Source organism: Ictalurus punctatus, chromosome 2, assembly GCF_001660625.3.
Source record: "Ictalurus punctatus breed USDA103 chromosome 2, Coco_2.0, whole genome shotgun sequence".
NCBI classification, from domain to species: domain Eukaryota; kingdom Metazoa; phylum Chordata; class Actinopteri; order Siluriformes; family Ictaluridae; genus Ictalurus; species Ictalurus punctatus.
The window spans coordinates 13128668-13153146 of NC_030417.2; the positions used below are offsets into that span (position 1 = coordinate 13128668).

Consider the following 24479-nt stretch of genomic DNA (forward strand, 5'->3'; position numbering starts at 1 on the left):
TCCCCTTATAGATCAGGATTACTGCAAACCATGACAAAATTTTTCTGACTGATTATCGTTATCCTATGATGAAACATTTCTATTCTGATGAGAGTGGTTGATGAAATGCCGCTGCAGCCAGCAGTGCTCTGCAGATCTATGCCCCTGTTGCTCAGGAAGGAGCTGAATCTTTTTTCTCACCTCCTAATTCATACCGGCATTGTTGGACTAGTTACTCTAAATTACTATTACTATATATAGTCTCTAAGCATACACTACAAAATACAGCATATATGTATGCAGGCAATTATTACCCCTACATCCATCCATCCATCCATCTTCTATATCGCTTATCCTTCTTCAAGGTCACGGGGAAACCTGGAGCCTATCCCAGGGAACGTCGGGCACAAGGCGGGGTACACCCTGGACAGGGTGCCAATCCATCGCAGGGCACACTCACATACACATTCACACACCCATTCATACACTACGGACACTTTGGACATGCCAGTCTGCCTACCATGCATGTCTTTGGACTGGTGGAGGAAACCGGAGTACCCAGAGGAAACCCCCACAGCACGGGGAGAACATGCAAACTCCGCACACACAGGGCCATGGTGGGAATCGAACCCCCAACCCTGGAGGCGAACGTGCTAAACACTAAGCCACTGTGCGCCCACCCCTACATGTATAGAATATTTGTTTTCTAATATATAAATGTAAAGACGATTTTGTTAAATTAAGGCTAGGGCAAGTTAGCGATTGCCAAAAATGCATAAAATATATTGTACACCACAGGCTTAGTGGTTAGCATGTTTGCCTTGCACCTCTGGGGTTGGGGTTCCATTCACACCTGTGTTTCCTCCCCTGTGTTGTAGGCTGATTGGCATCTATAAATTGTCAGAAGTGTGTGAATCTGTGGTGGGTTGGCCTGTCCATGGTGTCCCTCACCTTGTGCCCTGAGTCCCCTGGGAAAGACTCCGGGGAACCCTGTGTAGAGTAATGGATGGATACAGCACAGAAAATGGATAGATAGTGTTATGGAGATTACAGAAAGAAATGTCAATATAAATGGTAACCCTTTTGTTTCAAACAAATCCTCACTTTGAGTCACTTTTTCCACATAATCTTAGTCTGAATATCAGGAAATGGAAATGTCACCTCAGTTTTTGCCAGGAGGTTGAAATGCTTCATAATACTGCTGTATGCACATGAGCACAGTTTGACATATTGAAAAGCCCAACCCTAACACTACTGTAGCATCAGCCTTTTTAAAAGTCTGAGCTAGCATGACATGAATATTAGCTCCTCTTCATCAACTCCTGTCATTGAAATGGCCTAAGACATCAGACACATTCTTTAAAAAATATATATGGCATGTGCTGCACTTGATGTTAAAGAGTAAATTAAGACTTCAAGTGCCCTATTTTTGTTATCATGACACATGCACAAAGACAAGCACATGACATGCAGCAATATGCAGTTCACAGTTGGGCAGAGCAAACCTGTTTGTTTTTTTGCTGGCAAAATACTTTGATTAGGAACAATTTAAATTAGATTTTAAAACATTAAAATTTAGAGAAAATACAGATTTTAAAATCTTAAAATTTGAAAATCTTTCACCATGAAATTGCAGTCCGATGCCATATTAACACCTTCCAAATGTGTCCTCAGGCTGTCCATATGGGAACATCCTCAGCAACAGCGATTGGCCTCCAATCAGAACTCGATAAGCAGGGCACCAGGACGGACCAGGCCGGCCCGGAGAGCAGAACGGGTCAGGCCCACTGCTACCCCAGGAGCAACATGTGTAGAGCTTGTGGTTGTGACTATTAGATGTTGGTATCATCCAAAGTCTTTCCAGGTGTTGGCTTCATCTAGAACCTTCGTAGAGGCTGGTTCTGAACTGGAGCTGTCACATTCACTGATAACCTCAGGATGGGCATCCCAAAGTAGGAACAGGAAACAAATGGAGAAGGATTAGCGTAGCTGCTGTTCATTGCATATCAAGCAGAGATGACCTCGGACTAGAGGTCTCAGATAATCTGGACTTGTTATCATTTTATCTGAGATTTCTGGAGTACAAGGTTATTGTCATATCTCAGCCCAGCCACGACTTGGGTTCCGGGAAACACTGCTAACTACAAACATGGCCACTGGGGAATACACTTCCCACACACACATGCGCTCACCTTCCCCGGAGTTCTAATCACACACACCTGCATCTCATTACAAAACACTCACACTTCAGCATAAGAGAGACTTTGGAAGCGAAGAGACTTTGCGAAGTAATGTTCTGTTTACTAGTTTCTCAGCCATTCTCTAAGCCCCTTTCATGTACGTTTACTACAGTTACCTTTGACCAGTGTTTCTGTCTCTGACCTCGATTTCTGCCTAGCCCCGTTTTGTTTGTTTGTCTCATCGCCTGACCATCACCTGTTTACTGACCACGAACTTTGTCTTTTCCATTGGATTATTCTGCCTGATTCTGACACCCGCATCTGCTTCCGTCTTCAACCACGGTATGAGACAGTTATGAGACGCGTTATGTGAATGCTAAGCTAAAGAAATGTATCTTTAATCTGTATTTAAACTGACGGAGTGTGTCTGAACCCTGAACATTATCAGGAAGGCTATTCCAGAGTTTAGGAGCTAAGTGTGGAAAAGCTCTACCTCTTTTAGTAGACTTTGATATAATGCGGTATTATCAAAAGTCCAGAGTGTTGTGACCTTAAAGAGTGTGATGGATTGTAACGTGATAGAAGATTGGTTAAATACAAAGGAGCTTGGATGTTTAAGGCTTTATAGGCGAGTAGCAGTATTTTAATAATTGATACAAAATGTAAGCAGTGTAAAGCTGATACAATTGTGGCAATATGTTTATAATTTGTGATCTGGTAAGCATTCTACAGTGTAAAACATGATAGCCTCATTAAGTTATGTGAACTTATTTCTTCTTTTTAACTCCGATTGTCATGACAAGTTTTGGATATTGAACTCAAGTTTATAAGTTTTCATAAATTCAACTTAAAGTAATCCATTGTCTTGACTTGGAAAATTTGGAAAACCTGACTTTTTGAGTTGAAACAAAGGTTATCTTCAAGTTGAGTTTACTAACATTTTTAAGGCCGCAAGTGAGCTTTAAACACCTGAAATGTTTTACAGTGTAGCAGCTAATGCAGCTGTAGCTTATTTATTGAGGATGCAGGACAACCACCTAGCAGTGCCTTACAATAACCTTGAATCTTGAGGACATGAACGCATGAAGTAATTTTTCTGCATCAGAAATGGATAGCATGTTATGTAGCTTGGCAATATTTCTAAGGTGGAAGAAAGCTATTTTTCTTCCAGATCGATCTCTCTCTTTCTCGCTCTTTCTCTCTCTTCAAAGCAAAATGCCCAGGTGGGCTCCAGATTTAGTTCCAGAAAGGAAAAAAGGAGAGACAGGCTATGGGAATTACTGTTGTCTATAAAGCTTTCGAGGTATTAAAGACAGTTGGTTGGGTAAAGGTGACAAACAGCGAATACAATATCAGTTGATCAAAGTAGTGCAGTGGGCATAGTAGCAAAGTAGACGACAGTGTCTGTACTTGGTACTAATGGCAATCCCAGCTACATATGGATCCACTTTGCAATCTGACCAAAAATGCTGGATAACAATTCTTCACACTTATGCACTATGTTTGTTTTCTGCTTAATGATAAACTCAAATACACCTTGTACGTTTATAGCCCTACTTTCTGAGATTGTTGTGAAAATGCAAAAATAATGCATTCGCAGCATTGGCATGTGCGGCTATGATAGATATATTTGAGTATTTTCTTGACCATTGTTGCTAGGGGGGTTAGAATGTCTAAATTATCAGTTATTATTAGTGAATGTCCAATCAAATCAGATCTCTTGTGCCAGCAATTCAGCACTGTGCCATTTTTGTAATGACCTATGTTTTGATTTCATTTAAAGATTTTAAGTCACCATTTTAGTAGTACAAATAAAAGGCTAGCTCACACAATTTAAATTAAATTCATTCAATTACTTGTGAGCCTGTAGGACAGCTTTTATTATCAGCCAATGCTTGGTAAAACTTGGTAAATCTGGTATTTGTTTAGTTGTATTATACATTCTTTTGTTCATTGACTAATGTAATGTAAACTGTCTGATTCACATTTACTGGCCACAACAGAGTAGTTTGTCCTGATTTGTTATGGAGAAGATAATTCAGTCAGTTGTATTTAGCTGGGTGAAGTAGCCAGTTTATATTTATAAGTAGCCAGTATATATATAAGTGGCATCACTTAAGACAAGACTTTACTCAAAAGTCATGAAAATAAAGTTTGGCTATACATCTGCACTAATGGGGACATTAGTGCCGTTTCAGATTACAGTGGGTTTGAACTAACAGATTTTGTATGACTCACTTTATATTGCAATGTTCCACCCATGTCAATTCAGGCGCTTTAATTAATACATTTTTTTATTTTACTTTTGTCCAATTTTGCCCATTGCTAAGCTCTCCCATATCATACAACAGCTACCAACCAGGGAGGGTGAGGGTTAGCCTGTGCTTCCTCTGAGACACATGAAGCCAGCCTCTGCATCTTTTTTTCACTGCTGTGCATGCTGTGTCACATGGCAACGTAACACACTCAGAGGAAAGCGCTAACTGCACTTTTCCACATACATGAGCCCACAAAAGTAAGAGTAATGCCACCCCTCTCACCCTGGGAGCAAGGCCAGCTTTGCTGTCTTGTACATTCATCCACGGATGGCTGCGTCATAATCAGAATTCAAATTCACAATCTTTTAACAGCAGAGTACACACTTTTCTGTTGGGTCACTTGGGAAATAGAGCATTCAATTCTGACCTGGAAAATTGCAACTGGGCAAAAACAGGAAAAGATAACCATACACCCAACCAAATTGTACACTGTTGGATAAGATTTTTGATAGAAATAAAACAGTAGGGCAATAAAATATGGAGAATGAGAATAAGGGAAAGAGCAGAGTCATGCTCTCTTCCTTATAGACAATTTATCTTAAAAGTTAATTATAGCAAGGCCTAGCGCCTGACCAAAACGAGGAAGTGCAACACACAGCACACACACCCAAGAGCATGAAGTCACTCATACACAGACCCAGAGTAATCAGAATAACAAAGTAATCGCTAATGATTATTTCACTAAATCATACTGTACATATGCTAATGACAATGCAGAAAAAGCATATACTTACCCAAGATAAAGGAGAAAAAGCACACAGGTGATAAATGTCCTCACTCAAAATCAGCTCAAACATGCCATAAAAAGCAGAAGTTGGTTTTAAAAAACAAAGCACCTAAAAGTGCAAACTCAACAGGTCTCGAAGTCAGAGGCAAAAATAAGCGTATTGGAAAAGAATCTAAAAAAAACTCAGACAGGACATCACCCAGACATCAGATGTAATGGTATTTGGGCAAACCAGGGGTGTTTCAACTGTATAAAAAGAGAGCCCCATTTCAGGGGACTTTCAGATCACTCTGGGACGTCTCTCTGTGCGGATCTCGTGTGGTGAGCAGCAATAAACCCTTGCTTTTCCTACTCACGGCTCTCTGTGTTTTTTGTCATCCTCAAACTAATGTAAGTACTTGATGATATAACTTAGTTGTGTTTAACTTTTTGGAAAATTAGAGACAACAACACATTCTTAAAAATAGGGCCCTTAAGCCATAACATTAAAACCACTTGCCCAATATTGTGTAGGTTCCCCTTGTGCCGCCAAAACAACTCTTACCCATCAAGGCATGGACTCCATGAGACCTCTGAAAGTGTGCTGTGGTATCTGGCACCAAGACAGATCCTTTAAATCCTGTAAGTTGTGAGTTTGGGTCTCCATGGGTCATACTTGTTTGTCCTGCACATCCTACAGATACTCGATTGGGCTGAGATCTGGGGAATTTGGAAACCAAGTAAACAAATTGAACTCTTTGTCATGTTACTCAAACCATTCCTGAACAATTTTTGCAGTGGGGCAGCGCACCTTATCCTGCTGAAAGAGGCCAGTGAATACTGTTGCCATGAAGGGGTGTACTTGGTCTGCAACAATGTTTAGGCATGTTGTACCTGTCAAAGTAACATCCACATGATCCACAAGGACCCAAGCTTTCCCAGCAGAGCACTGGCCAGAGCATCACACTGCCTCTGCTGCCTTGTCTTCTTCCCATAATGCATCATGCTGCCATCTCTTCCCCAGGTAAGCGATGCACATGCACCTGGCCGTCCACATGATGTAAAAGAAAACATGATTCATCAAACCAGGCCACCTTCTTCCATTGCTCCATGGTCCAGTTCTGATGGTCACATGCCCACTGTAGGCACATTTGGTGGAGGGCAAGGGTGAGCATGGAGACTCTGCCCAGTCTGCAGCTATGCAGCCTTATACACAGCAAGCTGCAGGACATGTTTATCATAGCCAGCCAACTTTTTCAGCAATTTGTGCTACAGTAACTTTTCTGTGGGATCAGACCAGACAGGCTACCATTCACTCCCCACACACATCAGTGACCCTTGGGTGCCCATGACCCTATCGCCTGTTCATTGGTTGTCCTTCTTCTGACCACTTTTGGTAGGTACTAACCACTGCATACAACGAACACCCCACAAGACCTGCAGTTTTGGAGATGCTATGACCAAGTTGTCTAGCCATCACAAATTTGCCCTTGTCAAAGTCACTCAGATCCTTACACCTACCCATTTTTCCTGCTTCCAACACATCAACTTCGAGAACTGACTGTTCAGTTGCAGATTAATATTTACATTTGAAGACCGCAATGAAAAAATGATCAGAGTCACAAAACTGTATTTTTGGAGTTGTGCATCAACGGCTGTTGATTGAGCATTGAAGAATGATCTCATAAATGTACTTGGATTATAGAAAGATCAGGGTCACAGAATTTTCCATTTAAAATAAAGCCATGCTATGGAAAAATGATCAGAGTCCATAGCCTACTGTGAGAAAATGATCACAGTTCAGTTAAATGACCAAAATCAGCCAATAGGCTTTGAGTAATGGCGGACACCCAGCTGAGTGAATTTCATTGTTAACTTACTGTCAAATTTCTTCAACATATCTCATTAGTAATTGCTCTCAGCAAACTTCAGTACTAGATCAAACAACATGTCACGTATGAAATACGACATTCAGTGTCTAAAAAAGTTTTGTGGACCATTCAGTCAAGCTTTTTTTGATGAACTCTCTGTAAATGACAGAATTGTGGATAATATCAAGTTGAGATTGATGTATAATGTATATTCTGTGAGTTTTCAGTATTTAAGTGATGTTGATGATGCTCAGTTGAATAAATTCGTATAAGTTCATCACTGTATTACTGTGAATACCCACGAAAGAAAGACCAGAGTCATCAGCAAGCATTTTTTTCATGATTCAATTAACATAATGTAAACAATAATGGCTGATAACTTTTGGTGTCTTCATAAAGATGGGTCTAGTGAACATATCATCAAGATTTTCTCTGTTCTCTACTATTATGACATAAGAAGGTTCTGAACTTTTAAATTCAAATTGTGGAATTCAAGCATAAAGTTGACTCTGATCATTTTATCATTGCTGCCTTCGTTTACATTTTTGCATTTATTCATTTAGCAGATGCTTTTATCCAAAGTGACTTACAGAGTAGAGGTGTAAGAGCCAGTGTAAGTGCAGAATGTTTATTTATTTATTTATTTATTTATTTATTACAAATATAAAAAGGGAGCAGGGGAGGGGGGGTTGGCAAGTTATGCGTTAAAGTGCTCACAGAAGACGTCAGTTTATAGACTTTTTTGAAGATAGTGAAGATAGTGCTGTCCGGATTGAGGTTGGAAGTTCATTTCACCACTGAGGGACAGTCAGTTTGAAGATTCTGGAAAGGGACCTCATGCCTTGCTGAGTAGGCACTACCAGGCGTTGGTTGTTAAACGATCGCAGGATGTGTGAGGGAACATAAACCTCAAGGAGAGTGTTGGGGTAGGGATGTGCTGTTTCAGACAAGGTCTTGTATGTGAGCATCAAGGCCTTGACTTTGATGTGGCAGCTCGAGGAAGCCACTGGAGGGAGATGAAGAGGGGTGTGACATGGGTTCTTTTGGGCTTGTTGAACACAAAGCATGCTGATGCATTCTGAATCATGAGAAGTGGTTTGATGGAGCTGACTGGGAGGCCTGAAAGTAGTGCGTTGCAGTAGTCCAGTTTTGAGATAACAAGAGCCTGGACTAGTAGCTGTGTAGCCTGTTCACTGAGATAAGGTCTGATTTTCTTGATGTTGTACAGAATGAACCTACAGGTCTGTAAAGGTTAAAAGTTGTCATTGAAAGTTTACATGTATAATATATTAATATATCCTTAATATGTTATAATAAGATATTCAATGGTATTTATGTACTTATGTCACCTATCAGTACTTTTGGTGTTATGGCTGATCTGTGTGTGTGTGTGTGTGTGTGTGTGTGTGTGTGTGTATATATATATATATATATATATTATATATCCTAGTGAGAAAAAATCTTTAAAATCATTTGAGGAAGTCTTACATTTTGGAGCCCGAACAGAGGAGACATTGATACAGCTTGAATGTTTTTGACTGGTTGGTGATTATTATGCTGCTGTAACATATGTGCATGCTGACAGAGCTGCTAGAGTGGTACAGAATGCGCTGAGGCGAATGTTAATTAATGGGGAAATGTCAATTTAACAACAAGGCTCAAAAATAATACATTTTTGGATTGGTTAAAACCAGATGTGTTGTGTCGAATTCCATTTCCCCGTCGGAATAGGTTTCCCCCAGCTCGGCCCAGCCCAAGCGAGCATGCACAAAAAACTTACCCCGAGATGCTGTGCTCATGCCACTGATGTACTATGGCTAAAACCCTAATGTTTTTAATGACTTTTATCTGTAAAATGTTGTATTCCAGAAGTGAAATGCATACTAACAACCAGACATCGAATGGGTCGGAATTATTAAAATCTTCCTATCAAAGTAGACTTCAAGATTATAAATATAGCGGCAATAACATGACATACAAACCACTCATCAGAAGTAAGAATCAGAAGGACAGATTGGAATTTGCAAAGAAATACAGAGATGAGCCACAAAAGTTCTGGAACCAAGATTAACCTTTTCCAAAGTGATGGAAAGGCCAACAGGTTCACTAATCTTTAATGATGTTGGTAGCAGCAGAATGAATTCAGAAGTGTACAGAAATATTCTGCCTGCTATTTTACAGAGAAATGTTTCCAAAATTATTGTGAGGAACTTCATCATGCAGCAAAACACATTGCCAACACAACAAAGAACTTCATCAAGGGGAAAAATATGGAAGGTTTTAGACTGGTCAAGTCAATCAGACCTTAACCCAATTTAGCATGCATTTTATCTCCTGAAGAGGAGACTGAAGGAATAAATTCACAAAAACAAATGACTGAAAGAAGCTGTGGTACAAGCCTGGAAAATCATCACAAAAGAAGAATGCAACGGTTTGGTGATGTCAGTGGGTTGAGGGTTTGATGCAGTTATTGCAAGCATGGGATGTGCAACCAAATATTGATTGTTATTTACATTAAGACTATCTGTTCCAGTTCTTTTGCTCAGTATTTTTGCATAAACATTGGATGGTTGTTTAACACATCTAGATCTAACTACTAGTAAATGGAAGCTGACATTTTGATCTATCCTTCCATCTTTGATCTAAAACCCAAATGTCCTCAGTGTATAGCAGAAACCAAAATAATTGGCCTTGCTGTTCCAGTACTTTGGGATGGGATTGTAAATATGTTGGGAAAATATAATCTTAGTATGCAGTTCAGATCAGAAAGGACTTGTCATCAAATAGTGCCAAGAATTAGGATAAAGTGTGGTGAGGCAGCTTTTAGCCACAATGCTGCATTTAGGTATAACAAATGTCCAGTTACAATTACATTACAATTTTACAAACAATCAATAACCAGGCAGAATTTAGAGTATTTAACTATTTATGTTTATATTTTAGAACAAATTTATATTTTAAACCATTTTTTTGTAGTGTTCAAAAGTCAATGTTAAAAGTGCTCTGCAAAAACTCGATAAAATATTTCATTGATATTGGTTGCCTTGCATTAAAAACTTAGATGTGGTGTGTTATAAATAAACATGATGTCATAAGTAGCATGATTTACACATTCACTGATTTATTGAAAACTCTTATATATATATATATATATATATATATATATATATATATATATATATATATATATATATATATATATATATATTCATTTATTTTTTTTTGGGGGGGGGGGGGATAATTAGCATTACTGTGGCTTCTCTGGAACCTCTTCAAAATCTGTCAACGGGAGAGGATACATTAATACATTGTCGTACATACTACTGGACATATACAGACCTGTCAATGGCTTTAAATGGGTGGGGAATTGATATGGTAATATAGGCTACTGCAGGACTAAACTATGCAATTGAGCAATTGTGTTTACTGAAATTGAGTCTATATTTAGATTCAGACAGAGAATCAGAATCTGATTTCATGTGTAGGATGAAATACTTACCACCCTTTGAAGATCGCTTGCCCATCAGTCCAACAAACATCTCTCCATTGTTTCCTGTCAATAAAAAAGAAAATTAACATGGAGATGTGATTAGGTGCAAGAATACACTACACAGAGAGACAGATCTCTCTGTTTGTAATAGGTTTAATTTAGCTTACTTTTCCAACCAAGTTGCAGGGGTTGAGAAATTTCTGAGGAAATGAAATCAGATTCAATACATATTTCTATGCTGTTATGGAGCAGTGAGTCCAGAAGACAGCATTTAATTTTAGTTTCAGTAAGTGTACATTTCAAATGTCTTAAGGGCTTATTCTTCAATCAGTTTAATAAGTGAAATGTCAGATTCAGAGATTTGTTGCAGTTCAAGGAGTCAACTGCTCATAAAAGTACAGGTTAATAAAAACCTGTTTTACCTAAGCTACGGCCCATTAAACCATGAAACTGCTGTGACTTTGAACGCTTCAGGAGGTCGTCAAAGTACAGAGTGAAGCCAATTTCTGCTGGATCACCCTGAAAAAGCAAATGCCATTATTGTAACTGCACAAAATGATTGAAAATTAGCTGTAGCTTCTACTTGCCTACTTGAGATATGGACTGTAGATTGAGAGAATGTGCTTACCTGCCAGTTCTCCTGGGACCAGATATCCATGTCCTCACTGAAACTTGACGTACCAATGTGCAGCTGTACATATAGAGCAAAGGCCAGAATGGAAAGTTTAAAAAGCTCCATTGTGTAATTTGAAACAGTAACTAAATAAAGAAATAAAATAAAACAGACAAATGCTCTGATGGTCTATGGTCTTGCACGGCAATGAAAAAGGCAGCTGAACTCCACTCCTCTGCTGGTCATATTTATATAGCAATACCTGCAATGCCCCTCCCATCCTTCCTACTAGAGAATACACAAATTACGTCAACAATCTGTCAAGTGGACTCACAGACAGACATTTAAATTATCTTAGTTTTCTGTATTTATTGTGTCTGTCACAAGGTGTTTTTTAAATTTTACTTTGAAGTAGTCCCTTTTAGATTTACATATATTATGTAACCACATCATTCCTGTGTTCTTTGTCCATCCTTAATGCTCAGGACTCTTTTGTCCTACAACACTCTTTGTTCCTCTTATAAATAGTAATTGTAAATCCTTCCTGTTAATGTAACATGTGTCAATATTCCCCTGCATGCATTGATGTGTCCAGAGCCAAGCTAATATGATAGATTTAATTAATATTCTCCTAGTCCCACTGTCATTCTCGGAATGTAGTCTCTACAGGTGAAATAGTGAAATTGGAATGCCCCATGTGCAATTCCATGTTTACAGAGCTTACACTTTCCACTTGCAGGGAAAAAAGAGGTCAGCTACAGGGTGCTTTTCAATCTAGACCACTTTCTATTTATACACTGCATGTCACAAATTCAAAAGGGCTATCCAGATTTGAGGCTTATGTCTAGCTTCTTTATTACATGTAATACTTATTACAAGCTGGGTTTTAACAGTTGTTAATCAGATACTGCATTTAGTTGTATTCAGAATGCTAAAATGCACTAACCATTCACTTTATTAGGAACACCTGTAGATCTGCTCATTTATGCAGTTATCCAATCAGCCAATCATGTGTCAGCAGCGAAATGCATAAAATCATACAGATACTGGTCAAGAAATCAGTTAATGTTAAGATTTTAAATAAATAAATAAATAAATAAATAAATACATTTTTAAAAACGTATTCTAGCTCTTACACTTCTAGTCTGCGGACTTTGCTTCTCTAGAACTCAATTATAAATCTTGCATTGTAGCACTACTTGTATTATTCTCTGCTTGATACATCGCTTCGATTGTATTTCCTCATTTGTAAGTCACTTTGGATAAAAGCATCTGCTAAATGAATAAATGTAAATGTAAAGCTCAAACATCGACAACAACAAAAAATGTGATCTCTGTGACTTGTCATGGTTGTTGGTACAAGATGGGCTGTTTTGAGTATTTCAGAACCTGCTGCTCTGCTGGGATTTTCACACACAGTAATTCGCTAGAATTTACAAAAACTGGTGTGAAAAACAAAATAAAACATGCTATGTGCAGAGGGTCCATAGGCTGAAACATCATGTTGATGATAGAGATCAAATGAGATTGGCCAGAGTGTTCTGAGCTGACAGGAAGTCTATAGTAACTCAAATAAGCACTCTAAAACTATTGTGAACCAATTAGCATCTCAGAATGCAAAACATCAACCTTGAGGTGGATGGGCTACAATAGCAGAAGACTACATCAGGTTCCACTCCTGTCAGCCAATTCTCTGAGGCTATCTTTTGGAGACTTGCCGAAAGTGGAGAGCTGAATACTGGAAAAAGACCAGGTGATTTAAAAAAAAATGTCCAGTTTGGGTGAATCTGTGTTTCATAATAGCCTCAGATTCCTGTTCTTGGCTGACAGGAATGGAACCAAATGTGGTAGTTCTAAGTTCTAAGGCACTTTATTACCACTGTCACCATTGCTCACACATTAGGGTGCTGGACAGCTATAACTACATCCTTGTAACTATGCTAAATTAAAATTGAACTGAATTGAACCAAAGTTTGCAATGTTTTCAGCTTTCAACTTTGAATAATGTATTCCATGTGCATTACTAGTATGCATGCATTGCCTTTTTAAATGATCACCTTTCATTAGCCAACCTTTTATTTTGTTTTAAAATTACACGTGGTAAGAAATGTCTATTTACATGGATTTTACTGCAGGAAGTCTAATCTGTATTAGGTCCCATTGATATGCAGAATGATTGACCAGCTTACCATGATCTTTCCTATTCCTGTTGACTACTGGTGAGATTCTGCACAGATGGAACATTTTTCACCACCTGTGAAATGGTTCTGCCAGGTACACCTACACCCACTCAGCAAATGTGCTTTTAAACAGGTAGATGGTGTGAATATTCAATGGTTTGCAGCCATGAATCACCCTGGGATGTGAGTTCAGTACACAGGACACAGCCTGACAATATTTGAGAATCATTAGACATCACTTCATTTAGAAAACTACTGTCCATATAAAAGCTCATATGCTGCTTCTCTTTAACATCATTATTTTTTATTAACTTTACTAATGTTTAACTGACTAATGACTAACTTTACTGCAGAGATTCAACATATGCAAAAAATATAACAAGACATATGCTTTTGCTTTCCACCACTTGCTGGTACCCTTATTAATCTCTAAACAGGGTTGCCAGGTCTCAGTAATATTTCCATCCCAGTGATTTTTCTAGGAGTGAGATTCATTCTTCTTCTTTTTCTCAGTCTTTGCATCAAAAACAAGTTCACGATGGTGCACACAGATTTTGATTTGCAGTATCTCCAATATCTTGCTTTGCCTTTTTATAATTGCCTAGTATAGCCGTTATCCTCTCCATGATCTCTATTTTTCCAGTCTCAAGATCCATACCAAGGTCTTGTCAGCCACAGACTATTTTAAACTCCCAAAACTAAAAACTAAAATCTCCACCAACTCTCTTTGTTTTTTTCACCTGCAACCTCAAATCTAGCCCATTTTGACATAAAAACTGTGACCCTGGCAACCTTGTCTCTTAGCAACCTCTAAATATCAAATAACTGTATTTGGTCTGTCAAACTATGGTATCTGATACGGGCTACATCACTGGTGAATATATCAACCTTAATTTAACACATAACTAATCCAAGAGTCTATAAATGTATCCATGCTCTCCTGCTATCTGAACAATTTCATTCATATATATATATATATATATATATATATATATATATATATATATATATATATATATATATATATATATATATATATATATATATATATAAATTATGATTAATGTATAAAAATGGTTATTACTTTTTATCTACATTATTAATTGATAGTCCCTGCTGCGATTGTTCAGTATTTGCTTTTACCCATACATTGGCCAGTTAGTTAACTACTAATAGGTGTGAAAAAGGAAAATTGTTAATCTGGTTATTACAACATTTAATCCATATTTAGACTTGGCATATTTAGTGCCGACAATGTAATCAAAATGATGCAGTCTTTTCTGGTGCCATTTAACATGGCTAAGTTTGCACCTCCTGGCACAGGGAACAGGTTTTGCACTGTAATATCCTAATACTTAGCAGAATTCATACCATCAATCTTCACAAGAACCCTTGAATCATCAGGGGTCCCAAAGCATCAATGATCCACCACAATATTTTACATTCAGTGTCAAGTGACTTTCCTTGTTTTGTCACTAAACATTCTAATGTTGTGCAAGTTTTATGTTGGTCTCATATGATATCACAACACATAATGCCAGTCGTATTTATAACGATACTTCCCAGATGTTGTATTTTGAGATGATCTCAAGAAGGTCTTCTTTCATGCAATTAAATTAAATGGAGTTGTATTTATATAGTGCATTTATGAATGGACATTGTCACAAAGCAGGTTTACAGAAATCCAGATATGGATTTAGTTTTAGATCCCTAATGATCAAGTCAGAGGCGACAGTGTTATAAAAAAAATCTCCCTGAGATGATAAACCTTGAGAGGATCAAAGATTCAAAAGAGTACCCATCTTCTTCTGGCTGACACCAGATAGTGAGATTATGAATCATTACTCATCCACAAATGATTAATATAAAGTTAAACAGTGCTGAGTGTGTTGAAAGGATCTTCACTACAAGCATTAGTGTTATTTTTTATTTTTCATGTAAAATATGTGTTATTCAAGTTACTAGTATTAATGTGAAGAGCGTGCCTGATTTTCTGAACAGATCCTGTTGATATCAGGTTTTATCTTGCAAATAGCTGGCCTTAATTCTCCACCTCCAATTTTAACTTTTACGTTGACTTCTGAATGGCTAGTGCAGAGAGACCAGTTTGAATTGCATGTCAGCAAAGTCAGCAAGCTATGCCAAATGTACAGTGCAATGTGAAATACACTGCACATCTGCATTTGTGTGCTTGGCTTCTAACAGAAAAACTCTCACCTCATTCCATAATTCTTAAAGCTGTTGCAACACTTCCCCCACAACCATCTAACTTCATTGCTCTTCTCTCATGTCAGCACAAATGACGGCAAAAAGGTGTACTTTTTTAGACTGATTTTTGTCAGTCTAAATTTTTTTGCGTGATTTTTGTCAAAAGTTTACAATTTTTACAGTAGCATTCAAAATGTCATCGAGTTTCATCACATGAGTAGCAAGAGCTTTGCAGATGATCATTTTAAATCTTGATTGAAAGATTTCATGAATGTTATTCCTACAGGTAAGCATATATTAGCCTGCCTGCTGAGTTACAACCTTTTGTAATATCTTGGAGATAATGAGAAGGTTGAATATTGGCCTATAGTTACACAGCTGACAAGTGTCAAGAGCGTTTTTTTTTTTTTTTTTTTTTTTTTTTAAATAAAGGGTTTGATAACTGGATTTAGGTACATAACCAGTGTGTTAATATTTTTATTTTTTATTTATTTTTTTTAAATAGAGGATTGAGCACTTCTGGTAGAATCTGTTTGAGAAAATATGTAAGTAAGGGATCTAGTAAACATGTTGATGGTTTTAGTTTATGCTCTAAATTCTATGTCCAATATTTTTTTAATTTGCCATTGAAAAAAATGCATGAAGTCATCTCTACTGCATACAGTTAAATATCTGTGGTGGTGTTATTCCTAGTTAACTTTGTTACTGTATTAAATAAGAATCTAGGATTGTTTTGGTTATCTACTATAAAGGTAAAGAAATATACTCATCTAGTAGCACCAAGAGCCTTTTGATAGCTAAAATGGCTCAAACTGCAGGCAGTTTGGAATACTACCAATTTAGTTTTACACCATTGTAAGGCTGGTGCCAAGATATCTGACCCTGGAGAGAACTGCTCTCTGAGGACAAAGGACTCTTATGAGAATTAAAACTTCTCTCTCTCCCACAGAATTAGCAGCTTCACACGTGATAACACATCACGCTGAGTGGAGACTGGAAAAAATACACCTCACCACATTGCTTCCTTCTTCCTCTCTCTCTGTGTTGAGATCACCTTAAACTCACCCAAGTCCCATATGGAATACATAATGTTTAATGTGAATAAGTTGACTGTACATGTTTAGTATCATTCAAAAGGTCTCAGTGTATCTGGAAATATGATCTCATTCCCCCAGCAGCCATTCAAATCTCTAACATCTAGAGAAAAATATTGCATGCCATTAAAGGCATACCCTCCACAGGTCCTTCACACCAATTACCTCCTGTATGTAAATAAGGTACATCCTTCCACAGACATCAAAGCAATCACAAATGTCAACTGGCCTCCTTACTAGCGGGCCCAAATTCCAATTCTAATCACAAACAACACCATTTGGTGGACCTACAAAGTGTCTGGGTATTTAGGGGAGAGCTGGCCAAAGATTCAGGGAATCTGTAGACAGATCTCCCACAAAATTGCTGTGTGTAGTTTTCTCTACCAGGTATGCAAGTTTGATTTTCTTATGTTATATTATGTTTGAATTTGATTGTAATGTTGAGTAATGTTGAATGGAATTCTTTCTTCTTATTATTATTAGTATGATTGGATTTTGATATGTTCCTACTCGGTTAAATAAATTATTAGACTTGATAATATTCTGACTTTAATATATATATATTATATTCTGACTGAAGTTATTGTCTCTAGTGGATTACAATTTAATTTGAGAGAATCAAAGGTCTTATTTGACTGATCATTATCAGTTTGTAGATGTAAATGGAGAGTTCTCTGTGCATACTGAGGTAAAGTTTGGTATTCTGCAAGGTTCTGTTTTAGGCCCACTGCTTTTTACTTGATATATGCTATTTCTGGGTCAAATTACTCGTAAACATGGAATTAGCTTCCACTGTTATGCTGATGACACACAACACGGCCAGATGACAGACACCAGCTCAATAAAGTTGAGGAATGTGTAAAGGACATTAGACACTGGATGCTTATTAATTAACTTCCTTTTACTTAATTCAAGACAAGACAGAAGTACTTTTACTAGGACCACATGCAGCTTGAAGTAAGCTTTCTGATTACATAGTAACTCTGGATGGCATTTCTGTTTCGTCATGTGCAGCAGTAAAGGACATAGTTGTGATTATTGACTCCAGTCTTTCATTTGGCACTCATGTAGGTAATATTACTAGGATAGCCTTCTTTCATCTTGGAAATATTGCTAAGATGAGAAATATAATGTCACGACACGATGCAGAAAAACTAGTTCATGCTTTCATCACCTCTAGGTTGGATTATTGTATTATTACTGTCTGGATGTTTCAGTAGGTGCATAAACAAGCTCCAGTTAGTCCAGAATGCAGCTGCAAGGGTCCTTACTAGAACAAGAAGATATGACCACATCATCTCTATCTTATCCACATTGCATTGCTTCCAGTTGGCACTAATTATAAAATACTACTATTGACCTAATAAAGCACTGAACGGTCTCATGCCACAGTATCTGAACAAACACGTTCACCCAGGTTTGTTGCTGGTGGGGTGACTGGCTGCCTTACTGTATGTCCCAGGCAGGGCCATTTCTAGGCATAGGCCAACTAGACCGCCTAGGGTGCCACCAGCTTGGGGGCGCTGAAGAGCATCCCAACACCCTCGTCCCCACCTACAACAAAGAGAGTACCTGAGAGTACCTGGCCTGGGCATTCAGGGCTGTAGTTCCGAAGATTTTTTTTCTTTAGCCATGAATAATTCAGTAGTGAATAATTCACATAGTGAGCAGATTGTCACAATGTAACTGAATGTCAGTAAAAGAAGACTGAAGTGTTGTATTTTATCTTCAGTGAACGGAGGCGAGACCAATCAGAAGGGGTTTATAGAAAAATACATGGAAATGCTCATGTCTTATTGGCTCACAGGTCTCAGTTCTACCAAATGCTAGCTCACACAGTCAGTGTGAGGGGAAAAATTAATATACAGAATGATTTTTATTTATTTATTTTTAACCAGTAAAGGTTTTGAAACTGAAACACTAATATTCTCTCATGCTACTTAGGAAAACACGGTGTGTAAATGTTACATGAACATGATATGAGCAAAGCACAGATAACAGATAAGGACAGATAATATAGTTTGCATGTATCTGAATCTGTCACGTTTCATGACGTAACGGAGATAAGGACGGACGCAATCGCAGGTTAAGTTTTATTTAAGAGAGAGACAGGCAGACAAATCCAAAACGTAATCCACAAACGTAATCCAGCAACATGCAAAGTTCAGACGATCGGCAAACAGGCATAAACGAGGCAAGGCAGGAATCAAAGTCGCGATCACGGGATACAGGGTCGAGATACCAAACGAGAAACATGAACTATGACAGGGAACTGGGAGCGGATAACCCACCGTGAACTAAATCTAATGATTAACTCTAACAAGGACTCTAACATGGATCTAAATTATGACAAGGCCTATGACTATGAACTACAAAACAGTCTATTCTACTCTAACTCAATATTCCGCGTTGTGTGCTGGGAGGCGCGCGGTATATATGCAGACATGATCAGTGTCGTAAATGCTTGCAGCTGAGGGCGATTCAGACACACATGAAAATCCCAGCCAATGACAGAACAGGGAGGAGACAAGACAGAAACATAAACAAACACACATGTCCAAATGTCACTACTGTCAACAACGGAAAAGCAGGTGCTCGCGCATTCACGCTTAGAGCTTGCTGCTTCAAGGGGAAATCGTGACAGTAGCAGATAAATCAATACAATGATAGCTTAGTTGTGCCTCCTCTTGGCTAGCGACACCAAACTAGCCTAGTCTCGCATTAGATAGACAAAAAGTTATATATTTTTTGGTCTGATAGTCCTGTGAATAGTGATGACACCCAAGGCAAGTTTTATGATAAATCCAACTTCCTGTACCAGGATCATTGCATATCCTTCCCTGATTCGTCAAGCCCCTACCAAATGGCCATTATGCTACCTTGAGCATATACACAACAACATGGAGACTGAACCGCAAGCTTTGCTAGTTTTGTTGTCATTCTTAGCAGCCATTGTGCAGTTAAATTCTGTATTTTATAATACAGCAGCTGCTTACATGCGCAAAAGGCAAGCTATGATTAGATCAATCGGCATCAAATTTCATTTCAAGCGGCGTAAGCCCTACATGGAACAACGGTTTGGTCTAGCAACTGTTGTGGATAAAAAATGTCATAAAATAAACATAAGGGAGACCTAGCATCCAGCAAAAGGGAGAAGAAGAAAAAACGGGCACCTAGACACATAGAAGCGGGATTAGGCGGACATTGACAGATTGGAATTACACTTTAAAGATCTTTAAGAGCAGTAATAGTCAAAAAAGTCAAAAAGAGGTATACGAGCTGAGCTGAGGAGGGCTAATACACACACACACACACACACACACACACACACACACTCGTACAGTCAAGGGCGGGCAAGTAGACACAACATACACACACATAAATAACTTTAATAATATCTTATAGTAATAGAGAAACTCTATAAAAAAACAGAATAGTAGGATATGCAGGACAGTAGAACTGTAATTATATTAAGAAGTTGGAAGTACAGTAAACCGCTTTTCAAGTAGTATAAATATATATAAAATAAGAAATATAGTGCAAATATGAAAATTAATTATAAACTAGAAATACAGGAAAAATATAACTTACTCATGATTCAGATGGTGAAGATTCTCATCTCGCAAGGAAGGCCTTAATTTTAAGAGAACCATGAAGAGAGCCAGTTATAAGGGTGGCTGGGTCAAACTGCCCCCCCCCTCGAGATAACGATAAGACCAAGGTCCCTCCCAGTTGTTTAGTCTTGTCTACGTCATCTTCTATCCTCTAGGTAATTGAAAAGTGAAGTTTCTGAGGCCCTAAGGTAACTGAGAATTATGGTTTCTGAGGCCCTAAGGTAACTGAGAATCATGGGTTCTGATGCCCTAAGGTAACTGAAAATTATGGTTTCTGATCCTCTAAGTAACTAGAAACTCAGGGTTTTTATTTTCTGGGTTATTAGAAATGCCTGGGTTCTGATTTTATGTGTAAATTAAAACCCCTGGTTTCAATTCTATGTGTAAGTGAAATAGGCCTTTTTTTGGAACATAAGAGTAAGGTAAATGAGCTCTTTTTTAACCCTATTGGTAGTGAGATCATAGTCTTCTTGAAACATATGGGTTATTTAGTGTGTAAATACAGTATAAATACTGGAGCTTAAGCTCAGGGTATGGGGATCACTTCTGAGAATTCTCATCGGTGTGGATCTCGTGTGGTGGAATGGAACAATAAAGCTGGACCCTTGCTTCTTCTCACTCACGGCTGGTGTATTTTTTCTATCTCCAACTGGGCTCAGAGGTAGATGTGAGTATTGGCTTCTAAGTTGAGTTTTAAATGTTTTTGGGTAATAGGCTAAATTTGAGCCAACACAACCAACTTCCTGTTTACACTTGTATGCACTTGCCTAGTGGGCATGAATGGTCATGTGACATGCATTTTCGATCGTGTAGTGTGGCTGGAGATCGTTTCTGAAACACACTGTACCAGTGAGAAACGCCACACTGAGAAATGCCAGTGTGGACGAGGATTGTTTTCGTTTTAAAACACAGTTTTAAAACGAAAACACACTAGTGAAAACAAGGCCTTAGAAGGGTTTTTCCCTTGTGTGTGTTGGTTGGGGGGTGGCCCAAGAGGAATCTCACCTAGGGTGCCAAAATGGCCAGAAAAGGCCCTCATGTGTGTGTTTACTTTTAGCCAGAGTTCCTGCTTGCACAATAACCATACCTAACACCATACTCTCCCCCTCTCTTTCTGTCGAGCTACACATGGTACTCCTGAGATACCAGTGATCCCGACTCCTTCTGTTCTCCAGACCTGCCTGATAAATCCTGATGCCCTACTTCTGGTTGGAGTTTTCATCAGTTGGAAGTAACGTGCTGCTGGGGGATGGCACCACATGGTCCAGCCTGGAGGTCACTGGGATTGCTGAGGATGGTACCACTTAAAAATCATAAAAATGGCTTTGGACCTCAATTCATGTTTACAGTTATGTTATGGTGGCCAGGACTACAATTGCTATTATAGCCCCAGCACTGCAAATTACTACAAACAGTTTTGCACTCAAGCCTCCATCAGTGAACAGTGGATAAGTTCAACAAAACATATAAACTTCACATAAAACTGTAATAAATTTTCCTGGTTAAATAACTGCATTATTTGACCATGTTGTATTAGCACATTTATAGAAGGGACTTATTTGTAATTATACTATCCATTGTCACCCAGATGAGGATATGTTCCGTTTTGAGTCTGGCTCTTCTCAAGGTTTCTTCCTCATATTGTCTCAGGGAGTTTTTCCTTGCCACCGTCACCTCTGGCTTGCTCATTAGGGACAAATTCCTAATATATTTATTCTGAATTTATATATTTCTGTAAAGCTGCTTTGGGACAATGTCCAATGTTAAAAGTGTTATACATCCATCCATCCATCCATCCATCCATCCATCCATCCATCCATCCATCTTCAACCACTTACTCCTTTTCAGGGTCACGGGGGAACCTGGAACCTATCCCAGGAAGCATGTCTTCAGACTGGGGGAGGAAACCCTTGCAGCACGGGGAGAACATGCAAACTCCGCACACACATGGCCCTGGCGGGAATCAACCCCCAGACCCTGGAGGTGTGAGGCAAACATGCTAACCACTAAGCCACCATGCGCCCCCAGTGTTATACAAAATAAAGCTGAATTGAATTGCATCAAACACAAGTAGAATCACAAATTTAAGAATCCAAATGTATCCACATCGCTTCAAAAAGACAGAAACACACAGGAGTCCTTCTACCATGTCACTGGATACTGTCGTTGGACCAGTGAGTGGACCTTACAACCATTTACATTCTTTCATGTGGTCTGTTTTAAGGTGCATGTTTGATCGCCATATCAGGGGGAGTAATGTTATCTCTAATTATTTTTTCTTTTAAATGGGGCTACATGTCTAGGGTGTGGGGGAACATTGACATGATAAAGATTCAGTCACCTGATTAAGTTCTGTGAGGTCAGGTGGTGAACCAAGCAAGGTCGAAAACTCTGGTAGATTTTCAATAAAACTGTGTACAGTAGCTGACATGATTGTATGCTTGATGTGGTAATATGGTGAAGTGCATATGTTATGACTAAGACACATCTTAAACGATGTCATGATCTCCTCTGCAGACAATGCTGCGGCGCGCGATGTGCCCAGAAAGCCGGAGGGCGCACACGTGCACGCTCTGTGAGTGCGCATGGACGATGGTGACTTTGTTTACAATGGACATATGCACTTGTTTTGGTTTCTGTTCTGTCTCCTCCCTGCTTAGTTATTGGTTGGCATTCGAGGGTGTGTCATTATTGGTTCCAGCTGTCTGTATTCAAGCGTGATTATGTTTGCTATTTAAACCCCTCGTGTTGCTGTGCACTTCGCGCAGTATTATCGGTGAATACGTTTAAGTATGTTATGTAGGTGTTAGCCACCTTGATGCCAAACAGTCGTGTTTTCATTTCCTGTTCTTGTTCCATGGCTCGAATCTAGTTTCAGGTTTAGACCTCGAGTATATCTTCCAGTCTAGACTGCCTTTCATGTTTATTGACTTTTGTTTTTGAATAAAGACTTGAATCTGCAATTGCTTCCACATATAGTCTCATTCCGTAACAAATGTAATGAGTTTTCTACAATCCCAATTCCAAAAAAGTTGGGACGCTGGGTTTGCAAATCTCATAAACCCATGTTATTCACAGTAGAACAAAGAAAACATGTCAAATGTTTAAACTAAGGAAATTTACCAATTTAATGAAAAAATTAGGTAATTTTGAATTTGATGGCAGAAACACATCTCAAAGTCGGGACGGGGGCAATAAAAGGCTGTAAAAGTAAGAGCTAATATGCTCTTAGTTCCATCTGCAATTACTCCAGTGGCGGCCCTTCATAAGGACCTCTCAGATATAGCACAGACATGGGCCGACCCTTGAAAGCATTCCATGTGGTGTTAGTTGCATATTTATGTTAGTCTGCATGCGATAGCTAATTAGTGCAAGAGGCAGGCATTTCCTCCACTCATCTGCTAAATCTGTCTATCATCACTAGCATGTACCTTTTCCCTCTAACACTTTTCACCATGTCTGTGTAGTCTATCACCAGATGTTTGAATGGCCCTTCTGGTACTGGTATGTGCCTGTTGGTGCTGATGTTTTTTTGCGTTGTGACATTGTTTTTGGCATAAATTTCACACTCCGAAAAAAATTATCCACCATTGCCTGTAAGTACGAAGACCAATACCCTTGCTCTTTTATCTTTCTCATAATTTCTCCCCCTTTGCACAATGGTCAGTACCATGTGCATCTGAAATGAGAACAGTGAAAAGTGCAGTGGGTGCAATCATGTGTCCTTCAGATAAGCGCCATATGCCGTGTGACTCTCTAGTGGCTCCTTTCTGTTGCCACACTGCTTAGTCATAAACATTTGCCTGATGTTTTAGGCAGGCAATGCCATCTATACTAGGGTGAGGCTGAATAAGAACCATTTGTGCCATCACTGCTAATTGGCAGCCTGGGGCCTTCTTGGCCCCAATATCTGCAATGTTATTATCTTTGATAATAAAGTCAATGTTTGTGTGCCTGATATTTAACAATTACTAGACACCCAGGATGCATCATGGCAGAAATCAATTAAACTATATGTTCAGCATGCTGAATTGGCATTCCAACACTTTTTCTAAAATCTTTTTGCTTCCACACTCCATGGGAATAAGCAGATATATATTGTAGCGAGCTTAGACAGTGGTGGGCTGAGCACAGACACACAGGAGGTCGTTTCTGAGGCAAACGTGCAGAATTTATTTAAGTGCAATGAGAGTGTGAGGTGCAAAGAAGGTGCAGTGGAGTGAAGT

General features: G+C 38.7%; 1 protein-coding gene and 1 long non-coding RNA gene across 5 annotated transcripts; one reads left to right on the forward strand and one right to left on the reverse strand.

The window, feature by feature from the left end:
* The first annotated feature begins 2284 nt into the window (after nucleotides 1-2284).
* On the forward strand, nucleotides 2285-23216 carry LOC128635351 (uncharacterized). Of its 2 annotated transcripts, XR_008398333.1 has the most exons (3): nucleotides 2285-2501; nucleotides 21429-21550; nucleotides 22102-23216. It is a non-coding gene; the product is annotated as an uncharacterized LOC128635351 (long non-coding RNA). The 2 variants fall into 2 exon arrangements; XR_008398332.1 differs by lacking the exon at nucleotides 2285-2501 and having other exon boundaries at nucleotides 21082-21550.
* tac4 (tachykinin precursor 4) lies at nucleotides 10270-20249 on the reverse strand. Of its 3 annotated transcripts, XM_053687949.1 has the most exons (6): nucleotides 20231-20249; nucleotides 11173-11235; nucleotides 10967-11063; nucleotides 10712-10744; nucleotides 10554-10607; nucleotides 10270-10333 (listed from the first exon to the last, which is right to left on the reverse strand). In XM_053687949.1, the coding sequence occupies exons 2-6, from the start codon at nucleotides 11200-11202 to the stop codon at nucleotides 10302-10304; spliced, it is 246 nt and encodes an 81-aa protein (XP_053543924.1). In that variant the 5' UTR covers nucleotides 11203-11235; nucleotides 20231-20249; the 3' UTR covers nucleotides 10270-10301. The 3 variants fall into 3 exon arrangements, with proteins under 3 accessions (XP_053543924.1, XP_053543921.1, XP_053543923.1); XM_053687946.1 differs by lacking the exon at nucleotides 20231-20249 and having other exon boundaries at nucleotides 11173-12071; XM_053687948.1 differs by lacking the exons at nucleotides 10712-10744; nucleotides 20231-20249 and having other exon boundaries at nucleotides 11173-12543.
* Nucleotides 23217-24479: the final 1263 nt, after the last annotated feature.

Coding starts and splice junctions, on each gene's coding strand:
- tac4 (XM_053687946.1), bottom strand. CDS start 11,283: ATGGAGCTTTTTAAACTTTCCATTCTGGCCTTTGCTCTATATGTACAG. Junction 11,064..11,172: donor GGTCCCAGGAGAACTGGCAG/GTAAGCACATTC, acceptor TTGCTTTTTCAG/GGTGATCCAGCAGAAATTGG. Junction 10,334..10,553: donor CAAGCGATCTTCAAAGGGTG/GTAAGTATTTCA, acceptor TCCCGTTGACAG/ATTTTGAAGAGGTTCCAGAG.